This window comes from Festucalex cinctus, chromosome 4 (genome assembly GCF_051991245.1).
Source record: "Festucalex cinctus isolate MCC-2025b chromosome 4, RoL_Fcin_1.0, whole genome shotgun sequence".
Classification (NCBI taxonomy): domain Eukaryota; kingdom Metazoa; phylum Chordata; class Actinopteri; order Syngnathiformes; family Syngnathidae; genus Festucalex; species Festucalex cinctus.
Window position 1 is genome coordinate 7,197,663 of NC_135414.1, and position 12,127 is coordinate 7,209,789.

General features: G+C 37.9%; 1 protein-coding gene across 2 annotated transcripts in view; it reads right to left on the reverse strand.

The window, feature by feature from the left end:
* Nucleotides 1-160: 160 nt before the first annotated feature.
* The window catches only part of phlpp2 (PH domain and leucine rich repeat protein phosphatase 2), a 45,912-nt gene continuing 33,945 nt past the window's right edge, over nucleotides 161-12,127 (reverse strand). For both annotated transcript variants that reach the window (XM_077518514.1, XM_077518513.1), the window contains exons 13-19: nucleotides 11,083-11,283; nucleotides 10,541-10,703; nucleotides 10,337-10,467; nucleotides 9,417-9,527; nucleotides 8,814-9,008; nucleotides 8,493-8,724; nucleotides 161-6,892 (exon numbers count right to left, since the gene is read on the reverse strand). In XM_077518514.1, coding sequence (XP_077374640.1) covers nucleotides 5,612-6,892; nucleotides 8,493-8,724; nucleotides 8,814-9,008; nucleotides 9,417-9,527; nucleotides 10,337-10,467; nucleotides 10,541-10,703; nucleotides 11,083-11,283 — 2,314 coding nt within the window. In that variant the 3' untranslated portion in view covers nucleotides 161-5,611. The remainder of the gene's footprint in view (nucleotides 6,893-8,492; nucleotides 8,725-8,813; nucleotides 9,009-9,416; nucleotides 9,528-10,336; nucleotides 10,468-10,540; nucleotides 10,704-11,082; nucleotides 11,284-12,127) is intronic.

Sequence of the window (12,127 nt, forward strand, 5' to 3'; positions counted from 1 at the left end):
ATTGCCCCATATTATTATATTCCTACTGGTTCAGGCTGTCGTTCTGTGTTCCACCAACAGATGGCAGATGTACTGTATTCAACTTTCAATCTAAACATGGAACATGTATCCTTTTTATTTTGTAAAGAGTTTATTTTCTGCACAGTTTTGTGGACAACTTGAAATGGACCTTTCTTCACTAATGCCAGACAACAGCCAATCACATTCAGGAATGTAATACAAATGTCAAAAAAAAACAAAAAAACGTTAGTGTAAAATGATCATTAAATGTTTGGAAAGCCAGATCAAAAAACAAAAAAAACAAAAAACAAAGTACAAAATTTTATTGCTACTTAGCAGCATTTTAAATAAATCCATGACCTCTCATGTCTCTCACTTTCACTTTGCCTTTCTCATAAACAATCTAATTACTAATCCTAAAATGAACAAACAGCAGCAATTTGTATGCTATTGCAACCTAAAAGTGTTAGATATGCTCCATATTGTATAAATAAATAAAATTCTTTATACATATACATATATTTTTTGTTGATATTGAGGGCATGCTATCAACATTAGTTATATTTAGTGTCATCTGGTACGAGAATGAGACCCCATCATTTGAAATTCCAGAGTGGAGAGGGCAATATTATTTGCAATGAAGTACAAAAATAAAAATCAGCTTCTTGGTGTCAAAAAAAATAAAATAAAAAATATTCAGGCTTTTCTAGAAAATAATGTACATAAAGGAACCTGGAGACTGAGCAATGGCTACTTTGGTCACATGATCAACAACTGCAGTGTCTTGGGATCATTTCCATTCACAATACAACAACATGCATACACTTACTGCACATCGACTGTATGTGCTTCATTTTGCACACAAACACATACACTTTGCAACAGCAGAATTAAGTTAATACATGGGTTTCTTTTATAATGCAACGTGGGCATAATAAAAACACTACTGGACCCGCTCCACTAAAGAATTAAAGGGAATATTGTCAGTAATGCACTGGACTGCACCCCACTACCCTGTGCTCCCTCATCCTGTAACTACACATGCGCTTGGCATATTATATTGTACAAATGTGTTGGATGAACACGTGTAAACTTGAGGATAAAGAGAATTAATTTAAAGTCATAATGTTGTATACGGTAAATGAATTTGATTTTTTTTCTCTTCTTTTTTTAATGAGCAGAGAATGTGTGGTTGTACAATGCTGACTAGGAATTGAATGAGGAACAAACCAACCACACTTATCTATGTTCAATTCACTAAACGATTAAAGTAAGTTGAGGGGCTACAAAAATGATAATAGCCTATACAGTGGGCAGAAAAAATCTACACACCCCTGGCATTTGAACAGGGGTATGTAGACTTTTTATATCCACTACACTATGTACCATGTAAATAATGAGAAAGTCTGTATGTTACGGGAGAGGATTAAGGCCAGTGAAGACGGAAAAAACATGGTTTGGCAGAATTCTCACTTTATTCTCAGAATTCTGACTTAAAAGTTAGAATTCTGACGTTAATCTCAGAATTCTGACTTTAAAGAATTCTCCCTTTGTTACTTAAATCTCAGAATTCTGGCTTTAAAGCAAACATTTTCACTTTAACCTCAGAATTCTGACTTTAATGTCAGGATTCTGACTTTAAAGAATTCTTACTTTGTCACTTAAATCTCAGAATTCTGGCTTTAAAGCAAAATTTTTCACTTTAATCTCAGAATTCTGACTTTAATCAGGATTCTGACTTTAAAGTGAGAATTCCGACTTTGTGACGTAGAGCTATGAATTGTGGGGGGGAGTCAGAGAGTCACAATTCTGACTTTAAAGTGAGAATTCTAAGAATAAAGTGATAATTCTCACTTTAAAGTCAGAATGCTGAGAATAAAGTCACAATCCTGCCAACATTTTTTTTCTCTTCACTGGCTATAATTCTCTTCTGTAGTATGTGGACTATGGCTGTCTCAAAGTGTACCACAAATATGTTGTTGTTCGAGTTGTCCCAATCTGATTGTGTATTTGTCCACTGATCTGCATCAGTTAAAAAATAATACTTTTTTTTCCTTTTTTTGTAAACACCGGTCTGTATAGGGCAACACATGTGTCCCCAAAGCTTATAATAAATTGTCATTCATTTATTATTTGCACAATGTCTCAATATTTGTAGTCAGGACTGGTGTATAGTGACATTGCATGTCGTCCTTCAATAATTCCAGCAAAAATTGTCTTTTCAGTTCACATAATACAAACTGTGCCTCTTCATTTTGTTTCACATTTTATTCACCATTCCAATGTGCAGTTTTTCTAAGTATATTTCCTTATATTGATAGATGAAGCTTTGCAATTCATGCTAGCTTATGGAGTTTTTGGTAAAAATGATGACTGGAGGCAAACTGTAAGGAAATAAAGGGCTCTCAGCACTTATTCTGTAGGTTACATGATCGCACAATAGCGCAAGCACACAATGTAGGTCACATTCTCACATACTAAACTCAGTACAAAGTGCTTTAGTAATTGGTGTTGAATCCATGAAGATGATAAGTAACAAGAGAAGGACAATTAAGGCTTCAGAGACAATAAACACGACATGAGTGGGATTCAACTGATGGCTCTTCTTCCTGAACGAGTGAGCGGCAATGCGTTAAGGCTGAAAGGGAACGCTGGAAAGTCAAACTATGGAATGCCACAACTGCAACACGATGCCAAATGAATATGTCTAATTGGCATGTGCAATTACCTGACTTTGGTCTTCTGAACGTACACTTTCTCTTTTGGCACTAGGAGCCAAGAGTCGTTGGCCTGCAGTATATCACCTCACAATTAAAATAACGTAGATGTGAGGGGGGTAGGAGAGTATTGGCAATATCAGACACTGACTTTTTGTCTTATTTACCATTTAGCATTTCACATTAGCTAAGATGCTGCACATAGAAAATCAAACACTGGAAATGGGCTTCAAAATTGAAACTTTTTTTTTGACTGAAATTACAATAATAATTGACTTTATTTATTTATCCTTTTTCTGTTTAGTCTTTTCATCCTTTAAATCGAGATGGGATCACACAACATAGAATGTGACAGCTTGTCGGCTTTGCACAGCTGACTTCATCACATCTATTCACAGTGCATTGCTCTGAATATTAACATTTCAATCTTGATATCAGCGCATAGAGTAGTTATCAGTATTATGCTGTATACAATTCACTTATTTTAGAGTTGTTGTTTTTTTAAATCCATTCTCTAGCGATAATTTTTTTTTTCAAGATCAAAATCTTTTAACAGTACTAATATATCACAAGGTGCAGCAATTTTTGGCATGATATTCTCACATTATCAGTGGGTGCGAATTTGTTTCGGGCATAACATTGAGGACGTTGGTAAATTTCAAAATAAGTCAAGAATAGTTAAGTAGTCAAATGTCAGATGCTTGACGGCTTACGTGACTCTGTTGTCATTCTGAGGCTGGCGTTTGCATTTCATGTATAAGTAAGTGAAGATTGACGGCAACTCTGGCTCACAAGCAAGAAATACCACGGCCCTAGTAAAGGGTCAAAATGCTCAATGTTGAACTGGTTAAATCAGGGCCATGTTACTACACTAATTTGAAGTAATAATATTTGCTGTCACCTATAACACAAAGCTATTTTGTCGTTGAATGTATTTAACTGATCTTAACCTACATTAGACTGATTTAATAAACAAAATGTGGAGAATATCAAAGTGGCCCTCTCATATTTAAATTTTTCTGTATGTGGTCCAAGGTATGAAAAGTTTAGACAGCCCTGCGTTGAGAAGGTGCTTTGGCAACCCACACGAGCCACCATCATAACATTCCCGCAATGAAAACACAAACCAGATCAGCGTCTCCTGTTTCAAAACCGCATGACGGTGAACTGAAGTTTGATGGGTCACGGGGCTATATGAGACTGAATAATGTATATTTCCTTTTATAAGCTACAGAAGGAAGAGGAATAGCTGTCAGTCTTATTGTCCTTCCTTCAGGTGTAAGTAAGAAGCTCTACTCTAAAACAGCCGTGTAGCCTGGGAACTCTGAGGCTGAGTCGTCTGCAGTAGGCACTTTTACTAGAAGAATGTCACCCGCACTGAGCACGGTCCTGCACAGTTCCAAAGTGAGATTTTCCAAGAACTGGTTAAGCTTGACAGTTTCCGGCTTGAGTCACAAAGAGTTTTGTTGGCATGTTGCAAAGAGAAATTGCCGTTTAATCTCACAATGATTCCTCAGTGGACAGATCGCCTATACACAGCAAAGTCGGCAACACCTACAGAGTTGAACACTTCAAAGGTGTCTATTGGCACACTAAATATAGTTAAAATAACACTTGAAAATATTGACATTGAGATTGAAAACAACTCTGATGGTAGTTGAAATGTATCACTACAAGTTAACACTGGGCAGTGTTGATTTTACATTGTACGGTGTGGGGGAAGATACTTTAATTTAACACTGTTGTATTTTTTTGATTCTTTACCAGACTTAAATATTTAGTTAATAGTAACATTTCTAGTGTTAATTAAATAAATATTTTAAAGGGACAACAACATGTAAAATAAACTTTTTGGAAAATGATAATTTCTTACCAAACACATGACCGAAGTGTTGTTTACCTCCATTCACCCCTCTATGAGAAATTCTAGGTCATTCTGCTCTCCATGCACCAGCCCCTCCCAACCTGAGAAAATGAGCTTTTGGCACTTTTTGACGTCATAAGGTGCGGACACACCCCTGCACCGCCTCTGCGGACTAAACGCACGCCCACTTTCTCTGAGACCTCAATGGGATAGTGACAAAAGTAGCTTTCATCAGTTAACATTCTGTCCAAATGAATTCAAAGCAATCAATTATCTTTCACATTTGCATTGCCAAAGTGCAATAACAATTGGCTGTCTTAAAATCCCCCTAGTTCTGGCTGACACTTTTGTAAACTACAAGTAAAATTTTGTACTGTTAAACCTAGTGTGCTCGCTCTGTAAGCAGCAAGTCCCTGGTTCGAGACCAGCTCAGGGTTTTTTTCCTGCTCCTACTTCTTTCCTCTCCTCCGCTCCTCCTCCACAATTTCTTGCAGCAAGGAGCCGTTTAGTATCAAATGTTTATTGAAGAATAGATGGCTTGCATTCAGAGGACTGCTCAAACACAGAGCTCCAACAGCAGACTGCAGTCGGCTCGCTGGGGGCGCTGCAATCACACGGGGAGAGGCGGGGTTTTACTGAACCGGGCGTTTTACTTCCGCGTTAGAAAACTAACTAGCAAAACACCTAATATTTCACCATAATTTACACCGCCATGGTGTCAAAGGTAAGATTTAATCATTATATGCCTATAGTTAACCTTTAACACTACACACTTGTATAATGTAAAATCAACACTGACACTGACCAGTTTTGACTAGTGTTAAATTACTACCATCAGAGTTATTTTAACTCCATCTCAGTGTAATATTTTTTTAACACTTTCAAAAGTTTTATTTTAACCATATAGACACATTTGAAGTGTTAAAATTTAACCCTGTAGGTGTTGAATTAACACTACCGATTTTGCTGTATACTTCTCTGGGATGGCACAATAACAGCATGGCAGCCAAGTTGTGCTAAGTTCCCCCTTTTACAGGGCAGTATCATAGACCTCCGGCTTTACAAGTGGGGTCGCTCCAGGACCTGGCACCTGGCTCGGGGCAAAGGAAACAGGAGGTTGTGATTGATCCCAGCACACGTCTTTTGAGGAAGCGGGTGTGGAGGATGTGGGAGGGGCTGAGACAAGAGAGCTCTGGCCTTTTAGCTGCTCCCGGACTTCCTGCTCCAGACAAGGAGGCACAATCAGCTGGTCTTCGGGGTCCTGCTGTGCCGGCGCAGTGAAATACCCAGACTTCTTTTTCGGTGCCTCCAGGGCCACCTCGATGAGATTGTGACTGTCCTCGGGGGCCACCACGGAGCCGTTGGGCAGCTTCTTCCCAAACAGGCACGAAGTCGACGGGGACTTCTTCAGGTCTGCGATCTCTCTCCCGCAAACAGCCAGCAGGCAGCCGTTTGTCGCCGAGACCACCACGCTGTTCTGTCTGCTCATCTTGCCGTTTGGATAATCAGACCCTCGCTTTTCAAAATCTGCGTCCTTCAGACTCTCAGGGGCCCCTGACCGCAGCTGAAAAGCGCAGCAGTGAATGTCCACCTCCACTTCTAACTTGCTGCCGTTGGAGATGACGCCTTCCAGTGGGGTCTCATCGTCGCTGTCCAAACCGTTGTCAGAGTGGTTGCTGGAGAATGTGGCGCAGGAAGGTTGCCGTTGGAACAGGCCCACGTGGCTCCCTAACCCCACCGAGCCCGGCACCATGATGCCGCACAGAGTTGTACCGGGGTGCAGACTACAACGTCTCTCAGGGCGTGGCGCGGCTCCTGAGGTCGGGTGCTCATCGGAAGCGGTGGAGCCCGCCTCGCTGCCCACTTCCGACGCTGACGTCTCGCTGTTGAACTCTGAAACCACCCCGCTAGTGGATGACAATGTTGCTGTGTCACTAGGGGCCGGCGTCATGGATACACCCAAAGGAAGACCTCGGGGTTCTGTGGCGTAGACGGGTGCCTCGCACGTACAGCTGTCCTCAGCGATGTTCAAGGCCACGACCACAGCCCCAATGTTGTCCTTGCAGCCGTAGCTCTGGGCCAGCGTGCAAAGCTTCTTGGCGGCGGCGCGCGGATCCCGCACGGCCTGCACTGTGCACACAGCTTCCTGGTAGGATACGCGCTCAAACAGTGCACGGTTCCCCAGGATTAAGAAGTCATCGTGGGATGAAAGCGGCTCGGTATGCACCCAGGGCTTCGGAAGCACCCAGGGAGACAGATAAGAGCAGCCCAGCAGGCGGGAGCAGCATGTCACACCACTCACTTTGTTATCCTAGAAAACAGAAAATTCCTCGGGGTAAGGCATGTGTGACTGTGAATATCCAGACAAATATTAATGATAGATAAAATGCATGGAGGACCAAAAATGCCTAAATAAATAATTAAATAAATAAATAAATAAAAGTGAAAATAAAAAGGACATAAAAATATAATTAAAAAATTAAATACAAACAAATAAATATAAATGGAAATAAAAATCTAAATAAATATGAAATAAGCATGAAATTTATATTATATATATATATATATATATATATATATTAGGGGTGTTAAAAAAAATCGATTCGGCGATATATCGCGATACTACATCGCGCGATTCTCGAATCGATTCAATAAAAAAAAAATCGTTTTTTTTTTTTTTTTTAAGAGCTCAGAATTGTTCATTCGGTAGTCTTACCGATTCAACGTCTTATCATCATTGCCTTTTTTTTTTTTTTTTTTTTTTGTGTGTGTGTGTGTGTGAATCGATTTTTAAACTTCCATTTTTAATGGAAAAATATTCAACAAAACGTCTGACTTCGGGTTAGGATTCACACCTTGAGCATGGAAGAATGTTATATGAACGGAACATTAAGCCTTAATATTTTATTTTAATGCTGTTCAAACATGAAACAGATTACAACCTCTATAAGACTGAAATTTCAGATAAATAAATAATACATTTTCATATAAATCTTACACTCTACAAGCTTACTGATTAGTATTTTCTAAATTTGAATGAAAAAAAATCGCAACAATCGACTTATAAATTCGTATCGGGATTAATCGGTATCGAATCGAATCGTGACCTGTGAATCGTGATACGAATCGAATCGTCAGGTACTAGGCAATTCACACCCCTAATATATATATATATATATATATATATATATATATATATATATATATAAAATTTATTTATTTATTTATAAATATTTATTTTTGTATCTATTTATTCCACATAATTTTTTATATTTAGTTTTTATTTTTTTATTTTTTTATTTTTTTATGTAATTTTTACTTTTATTTATTTATTTATTTATTTATTTATTTATTTATATATTTTTATTTCCATTTATATTTATTTTTTTTATTTAATTTTTAAATTACATTTGTTATATCCATGTTTATTTTCACTTTTATTCATTTATTTATTTTTATATTGGCATTTTTGAGCCTCCATATAAGCAGGATATAAAATAAATACTCAAATATCCTGAGGTTAGGTTCCCAAAAATATTCCGCAAAGTAGTTAGCTTTATGTTTTACATTTATTATAAATGTTTTAAGGCTCTAAAATCCTTCATAACATAGTTTATACATTTTCTCACATTTCTCTCGTTTAAAAATTCTCAATGTTCAAACCTTCATACATTTTATAAAATAGGTACATTACTGTAAAAAAAAAAAAAAAAATGCATGCATGCAAAATTGCGCAAAAAAAAAATCCGCAACACAACGAGGCCACAAAAAGTGAACCGCGTTATTGAGAGGGAACACTGTACACCAATAAGGCTGTTTGAATGGCAAACCGAAAGTCTCCATAAGCAGCCTAATGCAGTCCCCACTGATTACTCAACTACTACTACCCTGCACTATAATCAGAATATTACCTCAGTAATGATGGCTTTGCTGAGTTTAACTCTCTCCATCTCCTCAGTACAGTTTTCCAGGCTGTACACCTTTGAGAGTGGAACAGGTCGGCCGTCCCGACACAACACCGCCTGACAGGTCCCCACGTTGGCCACTGTCACACTGAGGTAGCCTCCTGGCTCTGAAGACTCATGGTGGATATAACACAGCAAGGCAGATGCACCCAGTTTCTGGCCAACAGTACCTAGTTTCCTGTTCCGATGTCAAATACACAACCATGGTGGTCAGCAATACACTAACTTTACAGAAAAAGTTATAATACTTTGTATAATGGCACAAACCTGTGTGAAGTTAGGAATGTATTGCTCATATACACACTGTCAATACTGGAATGTTGCACTTCTTCGCACAGCACGTCACCCATGGTGCACTGCAGCAGCCGAGGCACCTCCTCATTGCGGTCGCCGTCGAAAATACCGTAGCATGCTTCTACGCTGTCTCCAAGGCGGTCGATGGCCAGCACAGACACACACAACCTGTTGTAAACGTGACATCTGCATTCAAATGTGCACGTAAAATAAAATCATTTTATTGTCCAATGGGTCCAGAAGATCAGAGTTCGAAACTTCCGCTTTTAACTATGAAAAAACGTCTTTTTTGTTTAAAATGGCTTACCTTAACTACAATCCGGTGTCACATTGATTAGCATGCAGCATCCACCACAAGGATATTGATTTATGTATGCGTTGACTGTTTACAGCACCAAAAGGCACAATAACTAAGGAGGATTCTACCTTTTGGCTACAATACAGCACAGGGTTATCTTAAAATAAGTTATTTTGAACAAAAAACAAAAACCTTTTCTGTAGTTTTAAGCTTAAGCTTTTGTACAGTAGAGTATAATTTTCTGACATACAAAAAAAGCAATGAGTTGAAAAGCTCACTTATTCCTTTGGCCGCTCATTTCAGAGTATCCATGGCTCCAGGAAACGAAGGTGTTTTGGGAGTCTCCCGTTGCGGTCGATTTTTGGTCCAATTTCAATGTGGCGATGTGACTTAAAACAGAAGATAAAATACAGTAGGTTATAGTAATCATTTCACCATCGGAAATACAGCTCAAGAGTCTATGACATTTTTTTTAAGAACAATGTCACATCTCGGGTTGCAAAAGTTGGAAAACTTTCCATGGGAATGAGCAGGTATTTTACAGGAATTTACAAAATTGAAGGTTGGTTCTTAAAAATTGTTCTTAAAAATTGTATTTTAGTATAATCCTTACGAGTACCTCAAGTTGGTTGATTTTTTTTGTTTGTTTTTGCTTTGTGTTGCAAGCCAAAATGTGAAGTACTTTAAGCGCAAGCTTTGGATATGATGCCAGTCGAGTGAAATTGGAAAAAAAATGAGCAATTAAGCAATTAAGAACTGTACTGTGAACTGCATCACACTGACAGCTCAGTATTCACGGGTTCGCAGATTTCCAGGTAACCTGGCCTTTGTTGTTTGCTGAAAAATTCTACATGCTGGTTTTACTCTAGCCAAAGCCATGTCTAATAGAAAATTATTGATTTGGTGCCATCTTGAGGTATATTAGTGCCAACAACTATGTTGAAGTGAGGGGAGGAGCTTCATTAATTAAGACAATAGTTTGCTTTAAAAATAATAATAATAATAATAATAATAATAATTTAAAAAAGAGTTTTGGTGTCATCTTGTGGAATCGAGAGACATGGAAATTTTCCAATTTTGCATGTTTCAAAAATTCCCCCTCTTATATCCCATGGAGATTTACTTGAAAGTATTTAACCCTTTGCACAGTCTGTCACATCCAAGACATGAAAGCAAGGTGCATCAGTGGGAGACTCACCTGAAGAGATTAAGAGTTTTGTGTTCTAGCATCAGGCTGCTGTTGCCCGTCAAATCCAACTCCTGGAGGCTGGGCGGCAGCGATTCAGGCAGTTGGATCTCAGTCAGCTCGTTACAGCTCAGATCCACAAGCTGCAAATACACAACACCATGTCACGCATTGCCGCACGAGGGATAAAAACAAACAAACTACGAGCTGTCTGACCTTGATTTCAGGAAGATTGAGGATCTCCGGGAAGACGTTAATGTGATTGGAGTGCGCTATGAGGGTATGCAGTCTCTTGCAGCTGGACACCGTGGAGGGGATGCTCTTCAGCTTGTTGCCACTTAGGTTGAGCTCCTCGAGCAGCTCCAGCTTACTCAGCTTACTAAAGACAAACAAACATGGCCAACTTGAGCTAAACATGTAAAAGTGAAGACTACAAATACGGTCCAACTCCTTTCCTAAAATATGCTTCTATGAAAATGATGATTTTTGGCTAAAAGTAAATAATGTAAATACATTATTTTGTTTAATGTCACTTGTGAAACAAATCTAGACAGTGGATGTTGATTCCGTTAAGGCACGTAGAATAGAATAGAATAGAATAGAATAGAATAGAATAGAATAGAATAGAATAGAATAGAACACGTTAGATACGTGATTCTCCAAATGTGGTGCGCGAGCTCCCTGTAGTGGTACACGAAAGAATCACTGAATTAAATGTTCAAACTGAGCAACAAAAAAGGATCTAAAATGGAACAAACCTGGCAGGGAACGAGAGCAGCTGATTGTAGGCCATGTGCAGGACCCTCAGGTTGTGGTGTCCTACCAGTAGAGCACCGCAGTTTTCATTCAGGTTGTTCCTGCTTAGGTATAGTTCCTGCAGTGTGCTTAAACTGTCGTCTGATTGGCCGCTGGGTGGAATAATTTCCAGGTTATTGGCTGACGCATTTAAATGTTTTAGACTGTGAAGAGGGGAAATAAATAAATGCAGCACTCATTAGTTTTCTGGGCACCAGGTATAACTGTACAATACAATGCAAATACATATTCTTGCTTAAAACAAGTCTAGGGGTCTGCCACATGTAGCACTTTAGCCCATGTCCTGTGGCTCTCCGTGGATATAAAATAATTAGTAGAAATTCATATTTTTTACATATTTATTTTTTATTTTTTAGAGAAAATATTATTTAAATTAATAAATTTTTTAGATTTAAATATTGATGATTAAATATTCATTTTCAGAGTCCAAATTTTTAAATTGTCAGAAAAAGATGCAAAATGTAGATGGAAAAAGTTTTTAAAAATTAAAATGTCCAAAAAGTGACAATAAAATGTACAAAAAGGAAGAGGAAAATCACAAAATTAAAATTGCCATAAAATGTCCATGAAATTGCCAAAAATGTCAGAGAATTGAATAAAACAGTCAGAAAAGAAAATATGAAAATGTGAAAAGTACGGTAACTATAAAATGTCCAAAAACAAAAGAAGGAATTCCGAAAATTAGCATAAAGTGTCCATAAACTTGCCAAAAAAGTCAGAAAATTGATTTTTATAAAAAGGTTAGAAAGAAAATGTTCAAAAAGTAACCATGAAAGGTCCAAAAACAAAAGAAGAAATCTCAAAATCAACCACAAAAAGTCATAAAATTGATAGCAAAAAAAGGCAGAAAAAAAAGCCATATAACCAAATAAGGAAGGAGAGAGGAATATTACCGTCATGTGTCCATAAAATTGCCAAAAATGTCAGAAATTTGCTCGAAAGGCAGGAACGTCTAAAAATATATGAAAAAATGAAGTTTGAAAAAAA